Source organism: Alexandromys fortis, unplaced genomic scaffold, assembly GCF_014885135.2.
Source record: "Alexandromys fortis isolate MF-2015 unplaced genomic scaffold, M_Fortis_MF-2015_v1.1 scaffold_59, whole genome shotgun sequence".
Classification (NCBI taxonomy): Eukaryota; Metazoa; Chordata; class Mammalia; order Rodentia; family Cricetidae; genus Alexandromys; species Alexandromys fortis.
Genome location: NW_026067943.1, coordinates 4415558 through 4439574, shown reverse-complemented (window position 1 = coordinate 4439574; position 24017 = coordinate 4415558). Strand labels below are relative to the sequence as shown.

At 46.2% G+C, this 24017-nt stretch overlaps 1 protein-coding gene across 3 annotated transcripts in view; it reads right to left on the bottom strand.

Annotated features, from left to right (window-relative positions):
• Positions 1 to 24017, bottom strand: part of Atg7 (autophagy related 7) — a 211666-nt gene that overhangs the window by 74929 nt on the left and 112720 nt on the right. For all 3 annotated transcript variants that reach the window (XM_050148302.1, XM_050148303.1, XM_050148304.1), the window contains one exon: positions 8865 to 8987. In XM_050148302.1, the coding sequence (XP_050004259.1) occupies positions 8865 to 8987 (123 nt within the window). The remainder of the gene's footprint in view (positions 1 to 8864; positions 8988 to 24017) is intronic.

The following is a 24017-nucleotide window of genomic DNA, read 5'->3' as shown; positions in this document are numbered from 1 at the left end:
CTCTTCCACTTTATTGAGGGGCTGGCACATCTGCAGATTTGTGCATTCAGTGGCCTTGATGATGAAGGGAACATCTGTGGGACTCTGCAGAGGAAAAGCTGCACCAGCTAGTGACCTCCGAGGAACCAGTAAGAATGTCCCATTGTCATGAACTGACCAAGCAGTTGCTACTCTTTGGTATTAAGAAGTTATTTTGTTTGTTTTTTACACACAGTTCTTTGACATATTTTACATACACTGTTGCTAATCTAACACTAAAAAAAAACTCACTTAATACAAATTCTGGGATGGTTAATGCTTGTTTAAAATTCAAAGGTCTTTGGCGTGGATATTAAGAATCACTTTTAGTTAAAAAAATAACTGAGCTGGGTGATTGCACACCTTTAATCCCAGCACTTGGGAGGCAGAGACAGGCCAGCCTGGTCTACAGAGCGAGATCCAAAACAGCCTGGGATATGCAGAAAAATCCACTCTCAAAAACAAAACAAAAAAACTGAGAAAAGGTTTCCATTTGGTTCACTTGTACTTAGCTTACATTAACTAAATTTGTATCATCTCTAAGGTTTTCATTTTTAAGTTTTCAAATTACTCGCTCTCTCTCTCTCTCTCTGAGTGTGTGTGTTTGTGTGTGTGTGTTTAGGTACTTGGTGCTAGAGTACATGTGTGGGAGCAGAGGACACCTTTGGGGAGTTCCTTATTTCCACCTGTTTTTGAGGCCAACTCCCTCATCCCATTGCTGCTGCTGTGTACTCCAGGTTAGCGTTCCATCAGATCCTGGGCAATTCTGTGGTCTCCATCCTCCATCTTGCTGTAGGAATGACAGCACAGATTTATGCTCCCAGATCTAAGCAGAGTCTTGGAGATCAAACTCCGGTTGACAGGCTTGCATGACAAGCATGTTTTCCTCCTAAGCCATCTCATTGGCTCCTCGTCTTCTAAAGATTTTTAAAATGTGCCAGCACTTTTGTAGCTAGGGGTATCTCAGATCCCAGGTGAACTCAGGCAAGAGGAAGTGATATATACATAGTGGCAGGCCAGGAGAAAATTCCACCGCTACCCCCAGCATGCAGGTCCCAGGCCTTCTCTGGACTGGCCTATCCTAGATCCTCAAGCCTACATTACTAGGGCTGCAGTGGGCCCTGCTATCATGGAGTGAAATCTAATCCCACAGGTCACCAGGGAGGGAGTGGAAGGGAGGGGAGGGAAAGCGTGTCAACAAGGATCCGGGCACAGAAACACAAACTAGCTTGGTTCTGAACTGGCGCTTTCACACGTCAATGCTCTCGGCGCGGCTGACTGGAGTAACACGAGTGTTTATGTGCGCAATCTTTTATGAACATCAACTATTTTGAAAACTCTTTTACGGAGCCAAGTTTCTTTCCTTTTAATAAAATGCCAAGCAGAATTAGGTGGGGTCTCTTCCAAGGAGGCTTAAGGTAGGATAAACGCAAACACCTTAAGTTAGCAAATTAAAACAAAACAAGGGTTGCGAGTCAGGCTCAGTGGCAGAGCGCGTGCTCAGCAGGTGTGAGGCCCTGGGTTCCATGCCCAGCACACAGACAACAGAAACCTATTACCTAGTTCTAGCTTTTTTTTTTTTTTTTTTTAAATCACACAGCTGTTAGGTAGTGATGGCACACACCTTTAATCCCAGTACTCAGGAGGCAGAGACAGGTGGATCGCTGTGAGTTCGAGGCCAGCCTGGTCTAGGGCAAGTTCCAGGATAGGCTCCAAAGCTATAAAGAAACCCTGCCTTGAAAAAACAACCAAAAACAACAAAAAACAAAACAAGACAAAACCAAAAAAACAAAAAACAAAAACAAAAATACCCACACAGCTTTGTAACCACAAATGGTGATCAGCTCTTAATTTCCCCTCCAGTTGAGGGAAGACAGAAGCCCAGATAGAAAGCTCCTCAGACTGCTCTTCTCAGGGCGGTATTCCAGATGAGTCATGAGTTTAACAGTGAAGAAAACCTCTCAGGGACCCTCGGATTTTATTAGAGGCCAGCGGGAGAGTAAGAAGGCACAGCGACGTGGCAGATGCTGCAGCACAGACAGCCTACCAGAGGGTCGGCGGTGAGAGACCAGTAAAGCGCTCTACTGCCTGTGGAAACTTCTAGGCTTAGTATGGAAGCATAGACTCCCTGTAAGTTAGATCCATTTCGGCATCCAGCTTGCGGTATCCTCTCTGCTCTCAGCCTGCAAGGCGTACTGTAAAACCTAACTATGTGCATGGAGGCTTCACACGGCGAAGTTCAATAGCACGCAATCAGCATATCTGCGCATCCCTCTGTCCCTCTGCAGCCTCATCTCTAAAGCGGGTTCTTCTTCCTCACAAGATGGCTGCAGGTATGCAGGAGAGCAGTCTGCTGTGGCGACAGTATTGGCTACTGTCTTCCTCTCACAGGCCTTGGGGCTCTTCTGCCACAGGCACACATGGAATCCCTGCTGTTTTCCTCTCCTATACCTGAGTTCCAGTCTCTAAGAACCAATGCTTGCTCTTTCCTGGAGCCTCCTCTCGCATGAGTCCCTCCTGAGATCCCACAGAAACAAAAGAACCACATGCCAGACTGTGCCCTTGGCCACATGATCTGTCACGCTCACATCTTCTCTCCCCCAGCACACAGCACAGCCCCTGGTACCTCTTTGCTTCTATAGCACCAGGAGCCTTGCAGGGCTGATAAACACTAGTTGAAGGTGTCAATGATATTGGACTAAAGCGCACACACACACCTTCGGAACTATCCCTGCCATCCCGGAGCCCCACAGCCAACTGAGAGGGTTCAAAACTGTAATCTCAGAGCTACGAATCCATTTAATTTTACAGTCTTAAAATATGGAATCCCCCCAAATTCAACACAAGGCAGCTGTTTTGCTTGCAAATGAGAAGGGTCAGCTGTGAAAATATAGCCCCTAGAAAAACAAGGACAGGACAGGCTGTAAGGACACCTCTAGGGGCCTTCCATTGCTGAGTCAGGAAGCCAGGGTCAGCTATGTCTGACCCATGGGCTACCTAGCCCCACAATTTCACTGTTTCCACCTTCTGGCTCACAGACTCCATCTTGAAACCCCCCTTCCCCATCAACTCAAAATGCATCCATGATTTCATGATTTGAAGATATATACAACTGTCAATCAAAGCTGAGGACCAGTCAGGCAAACCCAGATTTAATTCCTCTCTGACATGACCAACTTAGGTTTAAAAATATTTCCTAGGTTAATGTAATATCTTGACGTCTTTATGGTTTTATGTCTCTTGGACTTGACTCTCATGGTTTAGGGAGAACCAGAGTCTCACGATTTAAGGAGGATTCTATTTCCATGATTTAAGGAGGACTAGAGGACTGTTCCAGTGTTCAGCTGTCTTGCCTGCCTGTAGCATGTGAGTCCCCCTTTCTCTCTCCCATGGCCTCTAAATAGATTGTACCACCCAGCCTCCTCTCTGGAAGGTAGGATTCCACCCAGACTTTGCTGTCTATTCTTCAATAGGACCATCCCTAGTGCCCACATATATAAACACCTCAAATCTCTGCAGATAACTCCGACAGCAAATACACGGGACATACTTTATACAGCGGGTTCTCAATGAGATGCTGCCAAGCTGGATTTCAAAAGGCAGGCTCCAGCTTCCAAGCTAAGCAGTACATGGCTCTGCCTGCAGTTTCTGCCTCTCCTCCCCTCACTCAGGGGAGAGGCCAAAGCTGATCTTGAGGGATTGCTTCATAAGGAAAAATCAGGGCAGGGCACCATCCCAGGACCGGCCAGGGGAGAAGGGCTAGCAGGGGACTCTGGGAAGACAGAGCTAGGTGCACGAACAGGCTCGTCAGTTCCCACAGTGAGCCCTCCGCACTGCACACAGGTCTGAGTGCTGACACGGGGCTTCCCACAGTTTCTACTGGCCTCCAAGCGCATATTTGTCATCAGAGGCTCTTGATGAAGCTGTACACAAATATCTGACTGTTGTTAAATACAAAACAAAACAAAAAACTACTCCACAGAAACCAAATCAAAACCAGCTGTGAGGGCGAGGGGCCAAAAACTGGGGGTAAGCGCAGAGGCGGGCAGAGACACTTGTTAGCGGCGTGGCTGACTGAGCAGCAGAGGAAGAAGTCACACCGCATGACTGCCATGCTCCTCCTGTGACTTTGCTGTGAAGACAACAGGCATTTCACCTTCTAGAAGTCTGTAGCCAGGGAGGCAGAGCTTGAATCTCAGCTCCGGATGTATCTGCCAGCCTGCAAGGGGCTGTGTGGTTGTGTTAACAGTTAGTGCTCAACTTCCTTTCCCTATTATCACTAACTAACTCCCCAAATATGCAAAAACCATGTGGCTTCACCAAAACGTGAAGGCACAAATGCCGTGAGCACAGTGCTAAGAACAGGATGACAATGACATCAGCCACAGTGCACTAGCCAGTATTGCCAAGAGGCCTGAGTGAGGGGCAGATGATCTTGGGCGAATCCTGGAGGCAGGAGAATGGCTAGTTTCTGGCTATGGGATCTGGGAATCCCAATCTCCCGAGGATGGACCAACACGGCTTGTTTCATCAGCCCTCTTAGGAGTCATCCTTTTCTCTTTAGTTCAATGGAGTGGAAAAATATATCTTGGCGCTTCTCAGAGCACGATGCTGAACCCACAGTTGGAATAAAATAAAAACATGGAAACTGATATTTTGTCCCAGGATGAGAAATAACCCTGGAGGCAAAGTTGAGCCAGTTTCATAAAACGAGGCTAACACATTTGCATGTTTGAGTCAGAATGAGACTTTCCTTAAGAAATCCATCAATTAAAGCAACACTTGGGGAACTCCTCAGCAGATCTGTGACTGCAACACCCTGTGGTTCATCAGCTTGCAACTTCCGTTTCCTCAGGTTGCAAAGAGGCCAGATGAAGGACCAGGGAATCAAGGCCAGTCTCTGAGAGCCAGCACTCTCAGGAAGTTCAGCCTCGAAGGTAAAGTGTGAAAGCAGCCTCCCTGTGGCCAAGTTTTTAGAGCACAGGAAGCTGAACGAGGCCTTTCCACTGTGGGGGCTTCTAATACTCCATGGGCAAAACGAAATCATTTGACAGCTGGATGGGATTAAAGATGTGGTGTCTGTTCAAGGTGCCATCTTTACAAGATAAGGCAAATGGCCTTTCCATGGATGCTTCTCAACTTTTAGTGTGAAATAAAATTAACCCTCCATACATATTTCACATTACAAACATTTGGATTGGTACTTGGGTGGCAGAGGCGAGCGCGTCACTGTGAGTTGAGGTCAGCCTGGTCTACATAGTGAGTTCCACGCCATCCAAGGCTACACAGTGAGAGCCTGTATATAAAAACTCCCTGTTCTCTGCCATACTGGTTCACTGGTCCTGTTACTTGACCTTCAAACCCCATCTCTAATGACATCCAGCCACTCTCCCTCATACTGCTACCACCAAGGCATTTTTCTAGGGTGGGCCCCAAGCTCCATCTGCAACCATGCTTCTTAACTCCTCCCCCTCCACTGCCTGTTGCTCTCCATAGCAGGTCAGGTACCAGTGACCTTGAATGAACTCACTTTAGTTCATCAGAAGAATGACAACACACTGGAAGGAAGGGTGGTGGGCAGCAAAGCTAGGGTTGCCACGGTCAGTCTCGCTGAATCCAGATGACCCTGCTTGGCTGTATCTTTATCACGGTGCCCTTTCTGTGCAAACAAGGGGACATGTGGCCTCCAGCAGGTTCAGCTGGGCACTCTTCCTTCTTTAAGGAGCAGTACTGAATGGAGACACAGGTGCTAAAATGAACACAGAACTTTCCAGAGAAGAGTGCTGGAAGGGCAGGGAAAGGGGAGTGGCTCCATGATGGGCATGTTTAGCTCTGGGAGTGATGAAAATGTGCAAATGGGGGGCAATGATAACACCACTCAGGGAAAACTAAAAACTACAGAATTATACACTTGAAGAGAGAATGGGTTTTGTGGCTGTCACGTGCTCTGAAAGACAGGAAGGCCAGGGGCACTGCACCCTTCCTCCCCAGTCTTTCAATGACCAAAAGCAACTTCTGTTTATAAAGACAGCTTCTCATCCTTCAAACTAAAGGGAATGGTGGCTGTCTCCCCAAAAGGCTTTCCTGCATCCTGACTCTGAGGCTCAGGACTAACTGCCTACGTAGAGGCTGAACATTTTTGACAGCACCTCAGCTCACTGCTGACACCTCCACTTTTCACAGTGACACGAGCCCATGAGTGCTACTGTCTCATTATCCCGACCCAGTAACCACCATGGTGCCCGGTGTCAGACCTTCAGAAAAAGTTCAGTAATTTTTAAAAAGTTATACATACACACACCTATACACATATACATACACTCATACATTCACTCATCAACACATACACACAATCACAAATGCACATGGTCCTGAGCTCCAGCATCACAAAAAATTTTAAACTCTTTTATAAACAACATATGTAATAAAACAATGCATATTTCTTTAATGGTCTTTTGAAACACCAAGTTCATTGAAATGGAAATTATGATCTTCATTAGGGTGCATTAAAATATAGAAGTTCATATTTTCCTATTGAGCATCTATAAATTCACCAGAAATAAGTATAAAAATAAAAACACTGTATTTATATAGCAGATGCTTTTGTTTTTGTTTGCATTTGAGATACAGTTTCATGCAGCCCAGATTGGTCTTGAATTCATTACACAGCTGAGGATGACTTTGAACTCCTGATCTTCTTTCTTACCCTGGGGCACACAGGTTAGGAAAGTGCTCTACCAGTGAGCTGTATCCCCAGCTACTCTCAAACATCTGTATTTATTCTCCTGCACATGCTCTTTTCAGGTGACACAGTGACTCTTACTGCTATCAGGTTCCCTGGTGAGCGCTATATTTTGCCCTTCTCTTAAAGCTTTCTATTTAGAGCTTTGGTAAGCCAAGGGTTACAGACTCAAGGTCCCAGAAAGGCTGTCAACCAGAGCATGAAATTAACCCAGAACATGGTTGTAGGATGAAGAAATAGCATCTGTCTGTCTCCAGGAAAGGGAACGGAGCCACGTGACAGGCATGACAACTGTGTTTCTATAGACATTCCTAATGTGGTGCTGGCATTGGACCCAGGCCTTACACGTGCCAGGAAGCCCTGCACCGCTGAGCTGCACCCTCAACCATTACACATTTTATGCCTTCAAAGCCTGCATCTGATGCGTCATTTCTATACCAAATGTGCCGTTTGGCTCCCTCTAGTCAAGGAGCACGTGCCTGCAGATGCCAGATCTGATTTTTTAAAGATGTTGGAAATGAGGAAATTGAGACTTCTATGCAAAAGTTGTGATTTTAAAATTCTGGCTTTCTTCAAAATTTCGTACAGGGCAAGCTCCAAAATGCCACAGCTGCAAGCTATATCTGGCTCATAGGCTAAATGGCTTAATACTGCTCACCTAAAATGTTATGGGGTATTTCTAACTTGGTGAAGTGAACTTCTAAAAACTCACTCAGGTTCACAGACAAAGTTCTGTCCTTCCTGCCCACAGCCTATTGCCACCATGGCTGGCAGGAACTTCTTTTCCTCTGGGCCTTAGAGAAGGCTATGACCAACTGAGCCAGTAAAATGCAGACTAACAGGATGTGATCAAGGGTTGAGTCAATTACCCTGGCATTTGGTCTATCTCTAGAGTGAGATACAAGGAAATCTCTGCTACAGCTCTTCTGAGTAGCTCAAGAAGTTAATTCAGTTGGCTTGGCAAAGCCCTCTTGCCATCTCATCAGTGAAGTCAGATCTGCCAAGACCTGCAGGTTCCAGGCCACAGAAGCAACCATCGGCAAAGCCTTCTGAAACCTGCCTGGGACCCCAGTCTTAGTTCTAGGGGACAGTTTCATCTCTCGGAATCCTCTAGAGATGCTATTCACTTCCTGAAGAGGAGGGACTCTCCAGCTTCTAAGTACCAGACACCAGTAAAGCACCACATCTGCTTAACACTTCAGCATCTCAACAGGAGAAAATTTGCTTTCAGCTCTGAGCCAAGCGCTAGGGGCAGACTGCCTTGTTTCCTGGGTGTGCCTGTCAATCTCACTCTAGCCTGCTCACGGAGCCCACACAGTGTATTCTGTTTTTTCCAATGGTTTCTTCTACTCAGAGCTCATCCCACTCCTCCAAACGGTAGCCCTTATTCCACTGGCTGGCCAGGACTGGTCCAGGTTGGCCATGCCCTGACTACTTGGGACCTCCTCAGTGGCGTGTGGATGCAATCCCTGGAGTGTTTATCAATGACCAGGACTCACAGCTCTGTAGCCCTGAGCCAGGTCTGCAGAAAATGGAATGCAAGGGCTCCCCTGCATAGTCAGGGAAGTGCTGTGACCTCTTCAGGAGAAAGCCATTCCCTGGGTGAGATGCTGCCCTCATTCTCAGCCACCCATTTGGAGGAACTGTGGGCTTCACTGCCACCTCTGTCAGTCCCTCCTCTAGAGCGGGGGCCTGCACAATTCCAAAGCCAGGCAGGGCCATTCACAATGGGTCAGTGCTGGTACCTAAGACTGTCAACCGCAAGCAGGCCATGTTTTCTCTGATGACAGCCAGAGTCCAAGGTCCTCACAGACTTATGTTTTGACAGAGACCTTCAAGACTGTTCTCCAACAGCTGTGCTCAAAGTACACCTTCCAGAAACAAATGATGCTCAGAAGTCAGAGACTTGTATTTGTTCTGCCTTGACTTAGTGCGTTCGGCAGCTACAGAGCAGACACTGTAGCACCAGCGTGTGCCACTGATAACCAAGGTGCTACTTTCAGAAAAAAAATGCTAAAATCAACCACTCTATCCTCTTTCATAGTGGCAAGAGTCAGGCAGATTGCAAACCTCAATCCTTAAGATGGAAATGTTGTGTTCTTACCTCAGCAGCTTGGGTCTCTTGGTGGAGCAGAGTAAGACCAGTCAAGTCTTCTAAGAAGGAATGTGAGGAGTTAAACACCTTCGCTAGGAAGGCAAATCCTTCCCGCTCGTATTGATCAAGAACCTGCAAAAACATTGGCACACTTAGAAAGGGAGCTGTAGTTTTAAACATACATTAAGAGGGTCTTATTTCTAACAATCACTTGTTTAAAGCAGGGAGGTGGCTCGGCAGACAAAGGTGGCTGTCACCATGCTTCATGACCAAGTTCAATCCTCAGGGAGGGCCCGGAGGGTGGAAGGAAGGAAGAGACTCCTACACGTTTTCCTCAGACCCCATATGCGCCCCATGGCATGGACACAGTGCACACATAATGCCTTGACGGCTATGCTGAGTCATAGCATCCCGAAAATTAAAAAATACCAGCTGCTTGAGTATAAGTAAATAAGTAAATAAATGTGGTAAAACTTTTTAAAAAGAAAATAAATATAGGTAAAAATGCTACCTGACAGGCAAAAAAAAAAAGTAAGAACAGCTAGAGAGATGTCCCAGAGGTCAAGAGACTGACTGCTCTTCCAGAGGACCTGGGTTCAGCTCTCAGCACCCACAATCAGGTGGCTCAAAACTGTCTGTTCTCCAGCTTCAGGCAATCTGATGCCTCTGCACTCATGAACAGACAAGACAGCTGCCCAGGCAAACAGACAGAGAAAAAGACACAGACACAGACACACAGACACATTCTCTGTCTTTTCAAACAATCTTTAAGAAAGAGTATAGAAGGACAGAGTGTTTATTCTTGCCTCTGCTTGGGAGAGCCACATCATCGTCCGTGTAGACGTCAACTTCTCCCAACAAAGTGAGTTTCATGAACGTTCACTGAATGTTCTACAGGACTCAAGCTCCTGGGCTCAAGATTCATTGTTACAAAATAAATACAGAGGGAAGAGTCGAGGAAAAATGGTAAGTGATCAAGGGAACAGGCAGAACAAAATGGTGTGTTAGAAATCTGACATTCCAGCCAAAAACCATTTTAAAAACATAACTGTTAGAAATGGGAAAGTCACTGTTAGCAGGAGCATCACAAATGAGGACAATCGCCACAAGTGACCAGAGAAACCGAACCGAGTGAAATATGCCCTGAGCCCACCAAAGGGTTATAAAAGTCAGGACACAGCAGTGTTAGCAACGATGTGGGAAACTTGGGACTCACCTGAAGTCTAAGATGAGACCCTCACTTTAAGAAGTTTAGTGCTAGTGGCCCCTGCACCTCGCCTGGCCCTGGCGGTGTATATGTGGGAGAGCTGGCCCTGAGGGCAAGAAAGCAGGAGAACTGGTCCTCTGGGGCAACACTGGAGAGCTCACCCTGGTGGTAGGGACCGGGAGAGCGAGCTGGCAGGCTGACCAACCTTGCAACTACCAAGGCCCAGAACCAGGGCTATGAGTTGGCTCACCCCAACATCCAACCCATCTATAAACTGCTAAAGGCATGTGAAGGGGCCAGTCCTGCAGATCCAAAGTTGCAGGATCTCTACCACAGGGCAACAACAGGATATCCGAGAGCAGACCCAGCGAGGGCCCAGTAGCAGATGGTGTAGTAGAAGCCAGGCGCCTCAAAACAAACCAATGACTTTTTGCAATGAACTCTTGCAAGCAAAGATGAATGGATAAAGGGTTTACTGTGTGACTCACTGTGTCAAACTACAGCTTCCATGACAAGATTTTTCTTTTTCTTTTCTCTTAAATTTTATTTTTATTTTGGGGGAGGGTTACAGAGGCAGAGGGTGAGTATGAAGAGATGAGGAGATGAAGGGGATCGAGATGCATCATGTGAGAGACACAAAGAATAAATCAAAAGAGAGTAAGAGGAGAAGTCTGGTACACATATGCCCTATGACCCAGTAACCCTTGGGTACCTAAACAAGGATATGCACGCAGGAGCATAAGACACAAACGAAAGTGTTCTTGGCTGCACTACTCACAGTAACCAAACTAGAAATCACTTAAGTAACCATTAATAGTAGATGAATAAAAGACTTAAGTATATTCAGGAATGGAATGCTACATATCAACAATGAAAATTAAAATTACATTCGTCAAACACATTACAGAGAAAGAAGAATCTGTACGCCCTGCATAACCTTTATACAAAGTTAAAAATAAAAACAGGTAAAATTAATCCAGGATATTAGAATTTAAGAGAGAGGTGAACCAATAGAGAGACTGTGGTTAGAAGAGGGGTACTCCGTGTATTAATATCGGGTTCTGGGTACAAAAGTACATGTTGTGAGAGTCCATCTGAGCAGTCAGGATGCGGACAGGACTCCCATAAGTATGTTACCTCCACATGGAAGGAAGATCAAAGGCCAGTCGCCTTGACAAGAGAACGAGAACGCTCAGAGCAAAACATGTGACTGTCACACCCATGGATCAGTGATCACGGGAGCTGCCCAATGAAGAGCAAGGCAGTGAGCTGCAGGATCTTTAGACCCTAGAACCCAGAAGAGACGCAGAGAAGAGTGTGAAAAAGACAACAGACACCGGGCACATCCAGGCATCAGAGGACATGTGAAGAGATACCTGAGAAGCAGTAACTTAAGAAATAGAAATTTAAAAAAAATTCTCCTTTTGGAAAAACATCAACATCACAACTAGCAATTTCACGTGTGAAGGTTTCTATGCAGTTGTCTGCAGCACGAACACAGACGAAAGACTGTTCCCTGAACCACTGCAGCAGGAAACCGTGAAAACAGATATCTGATGGGGGACCATGTGGCCATATTATGCTACGTTTACAAGCAGTCATATATCCTGTAACTCATTAAAAAAAACCCACAGAGCTCTGAATGGCTGGTAAAAACTGATTTTAAAAAAATATCCAGACTGAGTACGTACACTGTGTTTAAAAGATGGGGGAAATAGAAAAAGAAAGGAAAATGAATTCAGAGCCGTGTACTCCTCCTACAGTTTCGGTGTTCTGCATATGAAAATCCCCAGACCAGCTCAGTGCTGGTACTATGTTGCAGGGCAGAAGTGTTCACACTGTGTCTTGTGGTTGGCCATAGAACAAATTCAGGCACACTATGGGTACTGCATAAGGCTGCCCTAGGGCCATGAGTATAACCTACTTAAGAAATACAGGTGCCCGAGTCATGGAGATCCTGCAGTTATTGTTCCACAGCAGGTCCTAGATGGAGCAGATGTCAGGGTTGGTCAACCCCTAGGCCTGGCTGACGGCCTGGGTGGTACCTGAGCTGGTCAGTCTAAGCTGCTCTGCTCAGGCGAGGGGTGGGGCCAGATCCCCTACACCTATACCATCAGGGCCAGCTCTGTCCCATGCATGTGGAGGAGTTCCAGTGAGGACCCAGCGATGATGGTGTACCCGAAATCAGAGGCCTTGAACCAAACCAGTGACTCATTGCAATGGCCATTAGCAAGTAAAGCTGACTGGACAAAGACAATATACTGTGTGACACAGCCTGGCTCCCACTGCCACCAGGACAAAGGAAGAAGTTTAGAGAGGCAGGAGCGCAGGTTTTCTTTCTTTCTTTTTTTTTTCCTTTTTCTTCTCTTTTCCTTTTTGTTTGCTTGTTTTGTTTTGATTTTGATTTTTGTTGTGGAGCCGCTGCAGTGGGGAAGGAAGGATGTGCGGGGTCAGGGGCATAAGTGGAACTGGGGTGCATGAAGTGAAACTCCCAAAGAGTCAATAAAGAAATTAGGTTAATTTTTAAATTAAAAATAAACACAGGTGCACCAGGTGGTGGCGGTGCACACCTTTAATCCCAGCACCCTGGAGGCAGAGGCAGGCAGATCTATGAGTTTGAGGTCAGCCTGGTCTACAGAGCGAATTCCAGGATAGCCAGGTCTACAAAGAGAAACCCTGTCTTGAAAAACCAAAATAAGTAAACAACAGCAACAAAATAAAAGGCCTTTAATAAAGACAGGATTCCCTTACCCTTAAGAGTTTGATTCCTCACCAATGAGAATGGTGTCTCAGAAGAATGGGCATGGGAATTACATGACAGACTTCCAAGTGGTAAGAAAGGTCTTTCTAATGATGACTTATTTAGGGAGTGGATTTTGTTGTTGTTGTTGGATCTTAGTTGAACTCTAGGACTTTAAGCCCTTGTTTCTGCAGATGACTGTGTAGCCTACAAACCCGGGAGCAGAGAAGGGGCAGCCAGGACAGAATGAAGGACAGACAGCATATACCTAGGGTAGACAGAAGTTTAATGCAAAGACAGGAAACTGTGGGAAAACTTAATCCTCTTGGGGTGTGTGGACTCACGCACGGACCTCCAGGGCTGTGAGCTAACCTGCTGAACACAAGCAGCTTGTGAAAGGTATCAGGCATTTCTCCTCCTGGAAACAACTAATCTTCTTAGAGGATGGAATGTGTCTAAAACCATAGAAATGAAGAAGAGGAAGGGAGGGAGGAGAGAAAGCTACAGTTAAAATGCATCTAGCAGGGGTTCCTGAACAACAAGTCCCTTACATTCAGGGAAGTTACAAGTTCAGGTTCGGGTTGATTTTCCTAAGTGAAGCAGTGGTTTGCCCGCCCCTTCTGCTCACCTCTCCCCGGCTGCACTAAAGGTGCTCATGTGAAGGTCAGAACAACTACAGAGTCAGCTCTCTGCTATCGTGAGGACTGGGGACTGAACCCAAGGAGCCAGGCTTGGCAGCAAACACCTTCACTCTGCCCAGCGTTAGCTCTTGTCTAATGAGGCGTGTCCTTTCTTGAGCTGAGTTTTGGCATAACCATTTTTGCACAGCTAAGTTTTTGTTATTTATGATATATACGACAACACACCTCTGGACTAAGATGGCAGAACGTCTAAGAGACACTGCCAGGAGAAGCACATCTCCAGCTGGGACTGTGCTGACTCTCACTCTCTGCTGCATCAAATGGCACAGACTTCAGCTAGGCACTGAAGCCCACCAAAGACGTCCCATTCTGGGCAGCTCTGCAGAAGGGTTTCACAGGACTCTGATCTCCTGATAGTATAATACAATAGTTTTTCCTTTAAAAGTATTTTAATACATTACTTATTTGTTTAGTTAGCATGTGTGCCGTGCGCATGTGTGTAGCCAGGACACAGAAAACAACCTGTGGAAGTCAGTTTTCTCTTTCCACTATGTGGGGCCCAGAGACCAAGCTCTGGTCGTCAGGCGTGGCAGCAAGCACCAGTTTCCAACTCAGCCATTGTGATGGTCCAATGTAATAATTTTCATCTCATGAGAAGCAAAATGGATTCACCAGTTTATCTATTTTTCTTTCTTCCTTTTCTTCCCTTCCCTTCCAGTTCCTTTCATTCATCCCATGTGTGTGTGTCTGCAGAAGCCCACAGAAGCCAGAGGACATTGGGTCCCTGAAACTAGCTACAGGTGGTTGTGAGTATCCTGGTGTGGGTTCTGGGAACCAATCCGGGGACTCAATAAGAGGTATACACGGTTAGCCACTGCGCCATCTCACCAGCCTCTTGTCTATCATTCTCAAACAAGAGCAGCACAAAACACATTCCCCAGCTCAGAGACCAGCTTGTCTATTTTCACTGGGATGTCAATGCGCAGTTTCTACAAACCTCTTGTTGAAAGGGGTTTTTGTTTCGGCATTATCCTTCCTTGCATGATAATTCAAATCTATACACGAACACCTATTTCCATAATGCTTAGTTGAGGTCACAGGTCAAAAAACTGTTTCCCACATGGAAGTGGCAGGCAGGCTAGGCAGGACTTGTAAGAAAGCAGACAGCCCAAGGGAACTGGCACCAAGCAGGAAATCTGCATAGCAACAAACAGAGGGGGCCTCAAGAGGAAAAGATCCTGGAGGAGGATCAAGCTCTCAGGCTTTTGTGAGCTTCACAGCCCAGAGCTCCACTAGGGTCTTAGAGTGAGTTTCAGAGGAAAAACCCCCATTGCTTCCAGAACCAGCGGAGGCTTCACTGTGAGATACACCAGCTACTCTCTTAACACAGGCAAGGCAGAGAGCAGAGCTAACCTGTTGGGGGTTTGTCAGGGGCTAGCTGATCCGGCAAAGTGAAATACCCACCTGCCCTGCCCACAGACCCATGTGGGGAGGGAATGAGACAGTCAAGTTCACAGTCCTGAGGTCCCGAGACTAGAGGGGGCCCCTGTCCCCTCATCCTCTCTGCCCCTGCACCAGTAAGGCCTATTTATAGAATTTTCTTCATGGGTATAATTTCTATCTATGAAAATACACGACTGACTAAAGGCAAAAACAGTCTGGACAGAGCAAACAGCTGAAACGGACATGGTAGCATGAGGGGATTAGCAGGCTGGAAGCTGAAGCAACCAGAGTCTGCACGATGAGACTGAAGATGGAAAACAATATGAACACAGAAAAAGCCTTTTATTCAAATAATGAGTATGTGTCTGTGCGAGTATGCACACACAAGTTCAGGTGCCTATGGAGGTCAGAAGAGGGCGTCAGATCCCCCCGAGCGGGACTTAGAGGTGCTTGTGAGTCTCTGCCATGGGTGCTGGGCACACAGCTTAGGTCCCCTGGAGAGCAGTACATGCTCTTAACTGTTGAGCCGTCTTCAGCCCCACACCTGGCATTGTGGGTACAGAGATTGAAGCCAGGTTGGCAGGCTTGCCTGGCTAATGCTTTTATCCACTGCTGCCCTGCCCTATTTTTTTTTTTTTTTTGATTCTTAATTAGCTTAACAATCTGTTCAGAGTAACAGTGTTTGTGATCGTGGATGCCTACATCTGTCTGTGTAACTGAGATGAGCGGCAGCAGTGCCATGGCGACAGGAAGGGGGAATCAGGACATTGTGGTAGCACCGGGTGTCCTTCCCGCCTGACTGGTACTGGTACAATGCTGTTGAGCAGCAGCCCTGCATTAGCGGTAAGGAATACTAAGCTCTAGGGGAGTGTAGTGGTTTCAATGAGAATGTCGCCCACAGGCTCATGTGCTTGAATGCTAGGTCCCCAGTTAGTGGAGCTGTTTGGGCAGAATTAGGAGGTGTGGCCTTGCTGGAGTAGGTGTATGTGGTCTTGTCGGAGGAAGTGTGTCATTGGGATGGGCTCTGAGGTTTTAAAAGCCCATGCCAGGAACAGCTTTGTTCTCTTGACCTGCAACTTGCTGATCAGATGTGAGCTCTCAGCTACTTTTCCATCACCATGCCTTCCAGTCTGCCTGCCTGACACCATGCTCCCTCATCATGACATCCCCTCCCTCAATTACCAGGACCTAAGGAAACATCTTTTCCCCTACACTTAACCTTGTCCTCTGCCAACATCTTGCCAGGTCCAAGAGACAATGGGTCTACATAGCCTGGGCAGCAGTAAAACAACCAACTACCCCAGGACATGGCCAGCATCCCAGCTTTCCCAGGTCCTCCAAAGGTTTCAATGCCCACAAATCAGCAGGAAGTAGTCTTGAGAACTCAGTGCCCCCATCTGTCCTACCTGCTTTCCCCTTTAATTCCCTCACCTTTTTAAAACAAACAAAAGGTGGGAATGTTAGGATTCAGGCATTATGCTGGCCTGCCCCCATCACCCGGGATGCACTCAGCCCAGGGTCCTATGGCTGCTACACCACTATGTAGTCTGTGCTTCACTATGTAGTTTGTGTGCATGTGCTATGCCTCCTTTTAAGAGACAAGCTCCACCCATTCCTGCTCTGTTTCCCACCACTCCTCTGGAAGAGTCAGGCAGGTCTTTGTGCCTCTTCTCTCCCCTCTCCCCTCCCCCTCTCTCTTTCTCTTTCTCCCTGCCTGTCTCTTTCTCTCTCTCTCTCTCTCTCTCTCTCTCTCTCTCTCTCTCTCTCTCTCTCTCTCTCTCTTCTCTTCCACTGCTCCTGTCCCCAGAGGACAGTCTGCCCTCTTTCTCCCCACCCCTTTTCCATTCTCTTTTTCTTAACAAAACTCCCCACATAAACTCTGTCTGCCTAGCCTGTTTGTCCCTTACCTTACCCACACTGGGTTGGATCCACCCACCAATATCCAATCCCATGCTTTATCATAACAAAAGGGTTGTTATGGGATTGGGAAGGTTGAGAACCACTGACTTAAAAGAAATCAAAATCCTGGCCTGCCTTCTTTCTATTAAAAAAAAAAAGAGTTAATAATTAAGATGTTCCTCCTCTGCAAGGCACCAGGCCCAGAACTGTCAAACATTTAAAAATAAATCGCACTAGCCAGGTGTGGTGTCACGTGCCTCTAACCCCAGAACTTGGGGGGCAGAAGAGTATTATTTCATGCTTGAAGCCAGCCCGGTCTTAGAGAGTTCCAGACTAGCAAGGGCTACACAGAGAGACCCATTTCAATAAATAAAGAAATAAATAAAGTCAATTCTAAGGCTGGTTTAACACCAAGTATTTAATGTACACGTTGCAACAACAGGCTAAAAAAGCAAAGTACACAATCATATCAGTAAGTGTATAAAATATTTGGCAAAATTAAAAACCCATTTGTGACAAAAACTAATTGAAGAAACAGAATTTCTTCAATTTAATATAGAATTTCTATGAACAATCTACCAGCGTTCCTCCCCATTCCTTCCCTGCTTCTCCCTGTTCCTTCCTTTTAAACAGATACTACTTGGCTTCATGCCCAGGCTAACCTGGAAGTCATGATGCTCCTGCCTCAGTCTTCTCAGTTCTGGTATTACAGGTGCGCACAACCCTACCGGTGTCTCAGGTAGCTCTGACGAGAGAGAAGGAAGCGCTAACTAATGGGCAGATGGCTGTGCCAAATTTCTGGTTTTTCCAACATGATCTACAGAACTGATAGAATCCCAACCAAAACTCCAGCAGTTTATTCTTGCAGGTGGCAATGCTAAGAGTCTCAGGTCTTTACAGGCAAGCAGAAGGAGCCAGAAGAGCCAACTGCTTGGAAGGAGAAGAACCATGTTGGGGGGATTCCCGGCATACCCCAAGATAGAGCTATAGTGCTAGAGACAGTAGGGGTGACCAAAGAATAGACAAACAGACCAGTGGAACGTGACAAAGGGCTCAGAAACAGCCAAAAAATGTATTCATGTTTTTATGTAAAGGGGTAAAGGCAATATGGTGTAGCAGGCCTGTCAACAAATGACACTGGGACAGCTGGACATGTGGACACAGCCCCTCCATTTTGCACACCATCAAGTCAAACAGTCTCAGGTGGGGTGTAGTAAGCAAACCTATAGACCTCGCAGAGGTAATGTGGGAAAACCCAGCATGGGCACCAAAGATATGGTCTGTGAGAGGAGGAACTAAAGAGCTCAGTGTGTTAAAGTTAAAATTTTCAGCTCCAAGAGAAAACAGATATCATCAAGAGAATGAGAAAACATGCCACTGACTGGGAGAAATTGACAAAGACATCTGAGAAAGGACTGCTCTCCAACAAAAATAAATAAGAATGCTTCAAACCCACATGTAAGATTTACGAGTCATACAGCCTGGAAATGGGCCAAAGACCTCAACACACATCTAACTGAAGAAGATACACGGAGGTAAGCAAGCACATGACAGTCTTCACGCCATCTGTCACCAGAGGAATGCAAACTACAACAGGAGCGGGCCACTGCTACATACCTATCCGGCCAAATCCAGAACACGACAAACGCTGGGGAGGACTTGGAGTGGCAGAAATGTCACTCACTGCTGGCAGGGACCCAAGCAGTGCAGGCCTTTGGAAGAGATTGGTGGTTTCTTATAAAACTAAGGCTATTCAAAACAAACAAACAGAACCTCAAACCAAAACTAAGGTGACTCTTCCACCTAACCCAGTAGACACATCCACACTGAAGTTTGCACACAGATGTGAACAGAAACTATCCGTTACCATGCACACTGTTCTTCACTAGATGAATGGCCCCCAAACAGTGGGGCAAACAACCGCGCATCCAGATGTGGAATAATACTCAGTATTAAAAAAAAAAAAATGAGGCACCAAGCTCTCAAGATTCACAAAGCAGATGTAAAACAAGGGGTATGTGTTATGTCCACACTGTGATGTTTTAGAAAAGGCAGAACTATGGAGCCTAAAAAAGATCGCTGGGGGAGGGGGTCGTGAAGTGGATGTGTTCAACTATACTTATTATGTACATATAGACTATACCATGTACAAAAGTTAAAAGAAGATATTTGCAAAGGTCAGGGCAGTGGTGGTGCTGCTTGGCATTGTACCTTCATATATTATATATTTGCCAAACACATAAGATGTCTAACGCTAAGAGTGACCTTGATGTAAACGAGGGACTTTATTTTTTTTTAATATTTTATTTATCATGTATACAGTGTTCTGTCTGTGTGTATGCCTGCAGGCCAGAAGAGGGCACCAGACCCCATTACAGATGGTTGTGAGCCACCATGTGGTTGCTGGGAATTGAACTCAGGACCTTTGGAAGAGCAGGCAATGCTCTTAACCACTGAGCCATCTCTCCAGCCCTAAACTAGGGACTTTAAATGAGGAGCTGCGATGTGGGGCCATCGACTGTGGTTATCACACTGTGGAGAGTGGGCTGCAATATGGGAGACTGTAGTCATGTGGGTTTAAACAGGATAGCTCTGGATTCTCCTCTTAATTTGGCTTTAGAAAAAAAAGTCTCACAGACAATTGAGGAGGAACCTGCCCAGTGCCCCAGGCACAGTGATAGAAGGCTGTGGCTGCACACACCAGGGCCTGCTGTCACATTCTAAGAGAACACATGTTCCTTTTGGAACAGTCACCCAGCTGGTTCTGTCTGCTGAGACCTTACTCCACAGCAAGGCAAGCCGGAAGTGTCTTGGGACTTCTGCAGCCAGAGTCACTGCACAGGGGAGCTCTCTGCTCTGGAGCTGGGGGCATTGCTAGTAGGACAAGGACATTTCTCATTTACTTTCTCCTGCTGTTCTGAGGTTTCTCTCATAACATTGAAACTACTTTATTAGGACAGTAACAGACAAACCCTGATTTCAGTGAGTGGGGGTGAAGGTACTTGCCCAGCATGAGGTTCTCCAGAACCTTCAAAACTATAACAAACGCCTGACTTCAGCAGCTGGCACAAGACTCCACACACCGCCATCCTCCCAGGCTGATCACCTCAGGGAAAGTCATGTCTTTGTCTTCACGCTTGTTCCTGCCCCAGAGAGTTATCTGCTTTCCACCAGACCAGATCAGTTCACTTTCTTCCACTGAAGCTCAGCTCAAGTATCAACTCCTGCATGAAGTCTGTGCTCGCTACTTCTACTTCTGTGTCTCTCCCTCCCTTGGTGTTCCGATAACACCCGTCACCATGCACTGACCAGTCAGACGGATCTGTAGGAAGTGCTCTGCCTCATGATAGTTGGCATTTCCAAGTATCACCCCAAGGCGGCAACTTTGTTCTGTCTCCATTTGAAACAGGTAACAGGTGAGAAAGCACTTTGGATGGACAGAAAGAAACATGTCTGCGTGTTCTGTTGTACACAGGCAATACTTACTCATGAAGCCACACCTAGAAAGTAGAACAGATCCGAGTTCAAGGTACACAGAGAATGTTCCAAATCAGAGCACTCCCTGGGCCACCACCAGCATGTTAAGATTGTAGCCCAGGTGAAGCTCAAGTCACTGTAGAGTGGTCATTTCTCTCCAGTCCACATGAAAATCGGGCAACAGGGCCAACTACAGGACTTAAGAAGTTTCACATCCAAAACTCAGTTGCCTTTAAAACTCAGATGACTGACCGTGGAAGAGATGGCCAGAAGATAATGTTTAAATGAACAGCTGGTGCATCACACAGCTGTACCAAAGAGAATCAAATAGCCATTCTGCAAGGATCATGCAAAAAAGCAAAACTTCTATGGAAGTCAATTGAGAAGGAAATATATTCAGTGTGGGGAGCTGGTGTCCACCTGGGAGTGACCCCAAGACACAGGAAAAAACACAGGAAACATTTCCCATCCTACAGCTACCCTGAGCCTGTTTTCTGTTACTAAAACAGAAATTTCGGGCAGATACTGAGCAAGGAGTGCTAGGCATCTGTTCCCAAAATATATGACTGTCCCCAATTTAGGTTTACAGAAATACATGATGGTGACACAGAAAGTGTCCCCCAAAGCAGCAGAGTGAAAGCCCTGAGAATATCCTTAGTCATTAGTACAAAGGGCAGCAACAGACCTGGGGACTGTTTAGTCAAGAAAAACAGAGTCCTGGGGGAAAAAAAAGCAATGCGTTTTTCTTGTTGTTTGCTTATTTATTTGTTTGTTTATTTATTTATTTTTAACTTTCCCTGTTGCCAATCCTTGCCCACTTCAAATCCCATAGAACCCTTGAAAACCAATGACATTTGCACATGGAGAGCACTTCTAGGAGGAGGCAGCATTCTCAGAAAGCTATCATCTTCAGAACTCCTGGAAGATCCCGCTCTTAAGTGGTCCCTATCTGACCTGACTCAGAACTGAGCTACTTTGAAAGCCTTTCCTGGGGCCAATGCCTACAAACTAGTTTGTTTAAAACCATCAGCTCTTGAGGTAGTAGGCAGGTTAGCAGTCTGAGCACAAAGGAGCCCATCAAATGTCCCAGACAGCTCTGATGAGCTCAGTGTCCTCTTGGCAATGCAGAAGAGCATGCATGGGCATCGTGCTAGGTGCATGCCCCAAACCATCTGTGGGCTCAGCAGAGGTCTGAGAAGGCCTGAGTGCTCGGTGTGGCCGACCTGAGCATCATGCCAGCAGGGGATAAAAGGCAGAGCAGGATTATTAATTGCCTGCCTGCTCGTGGAGGCATGTCCCAGCATGCAAAGAGCCCCTTGGCAGGGCCTGAGAGGGTCATTTGAGGAAATCTCCATTTACTCATGACCACAAAACTAACTGAGCAGAAACTCCAGTGCCACACAGGATGAGATTGCAACCTAACAAAATCCAAGACAAATAGTTAAAAAAACCAAGTCACTGAAATAGCAATAGCAAATACTGAAAGAATAAGTCACAGAGCAGAGAATCTGCTGGTGTGAGTGGCTGCACTCTTACTCAAGGGCTCAGTTCTCTAAGAAGGGTAGTGGGGTGAGTATGGTATGTAGGATCAAAATACATCATCTATGTGCATGGAAATGCCATAGTAAGTCCATTACTATGAGACACGGGAAGGCAGACAGTTATTCAAGAGAAGGGGTTGCCATTTTATAATAGCTGTTTCTTCTTTAACACACACACACTTGTTTGTTTACTTTATGTTTGAGTTTGCCTACATGAGTTGACATGCACCATGAAAGAGGGTCCCCCTGCAAGAGCAGTAAGTGCTATTAAAAACTGAGACATTGGTCTAGCTTCAACAACCATTTCTTAATAACTGACCAGAATCTCACAAGCACAGCCTAGTCCTGTCAGAGGGACCCCCAGTGACCTCATCACCAGGCTTACCTCTTACTATGGTTACTTTGAGGATCAAGTGCTCTACACATGGACCCCTGGGGAACAGTCTCAGACTGTATCCGAACTGTAGCATGCTCTTAGATGAAATTATAAGAAACCCCCCTGATCCCGGATTTGACAAGTTTCTTAGTTCAACGGACAACACAGGCAACTGTAGAAAAACAGATGCATTTTTACTTCATCAAACCTTAAAGCTCTTGTTTCTAAAGACAACAGGAGGGTGCAAGGAAGTAAGAGAATAGAAAACATCAGCATACTGTATATGGAACTTGGTACCCAGAACCCACAAATTATCCTTACAACCCTTCAGTACAAAACACAAACACACTGACATATGGGCAAAGGGCTGAGCTACGGGAATAAAAGTGGTTACAGAAAGGCATTCGACATCATGGGTCACTAGGGAGGAGCACTTTAAAACCTCAGGAAGATGGACACTACCTTGCATCTACAGGACACCACTCCACACCTATAGGTGACAATAAGAAAATTAAAAGGGAAGACTAGAATGAAATAGTATCTTCCAGACATGACAGGCCTTGCAGCACCTGTCTTTGCTTGCACAAGATCAAACCAGTCAACATTCTGAGCATAGTGGGAGGGGGCTCAGGAGTCCCCACCCCTAACTGAGGACTTATAGACGACAGTCATGGCTTTTGGGAGAGGGCATCAGTGTGTTTTAAGGATGTAGCCTCTGGCAAGTCAGTTATGTTCCTGGAGATAACCTCATACCTAGAAATATATGGGCAGTTCAAATTAGACTCAATGGCTTATTGAAAAAAAAAAAAGACACAAAGTTGGAGGTAGATCTGGGAGGTATTGGGGAGAATACTGGGGATAAATACGATTAAAAATACTATGTATGAAATTCTCAAAGAATAAAAATATATTTGAAACCAGATAGCAGTGCCACGTGGTGGTAGGATGAGAACTGGAACCTTCCCCCACCGCTAATGAGGGTCAAAGTGGCACAGCTGTCAGTGCCAACAATTAGCTCCTACATATATACTCGAGGGAAATGAAAATCTGTGTTCACACCAACATTCCCAGAAACCCAAGGTGGACACGATCCCTGTGCCCACCAACTGACGAACAGGAAAGCAAGGGTACTGGATCTGGCCAATGGGACATCACTCAACCCTGAAGGGAGGAAGGCACTGAGTTGCTATGGTGTGAACAAGCCTGGAAAACACTGTGTTGAGTCTAAGAGGCCATCCACAAAGGATACACTTACATGAACTGCCCAAACCAGGAAAATCTGGAGGGACTGGAATTAGACAAATGCTTGGCAGCATCAGGGAGACAGTGGGTTGGGAGGGATTATTGAGGGGAACAGGGCTTGCAGGGTAAAAGCAAGGTGGAATCAACATGATGGCTATACAACCTTCAGAATATACTGAGAAAAAGGCAACTGAACTTTTCCTTTAAAAGGAAGAACTTATCATAATATATGACGTCCATCCTAATTAAACACATGCCCAGACCCAGTCAACTTCAGGATGAGGACCAATGGAAAAGTTGAAACAGCACCTGGTGGATGAACATGCCAATCCACGTGGGCACTCCACTTCTTCACAATGTGTCATTTCTCATCAGCCACTTACCAAGGCCATTTTCCCTTAGAATTGTTCAACCATGTGTCATTTCTTGTCAGCTAAGTCAGTGTCCAGCCATTTTCTGTTAGACTTGCTCAATTATGTGTCACTTCCCTTCAGCTAAGTAAGTACTGACTAGAGTTGGTCTCCGTAAAGACCAAGCGTGCATCTAAAGATAGCCTGCAGAGAGGCAGACTGTGGCAGGAAAGACAGAGGGAGAGA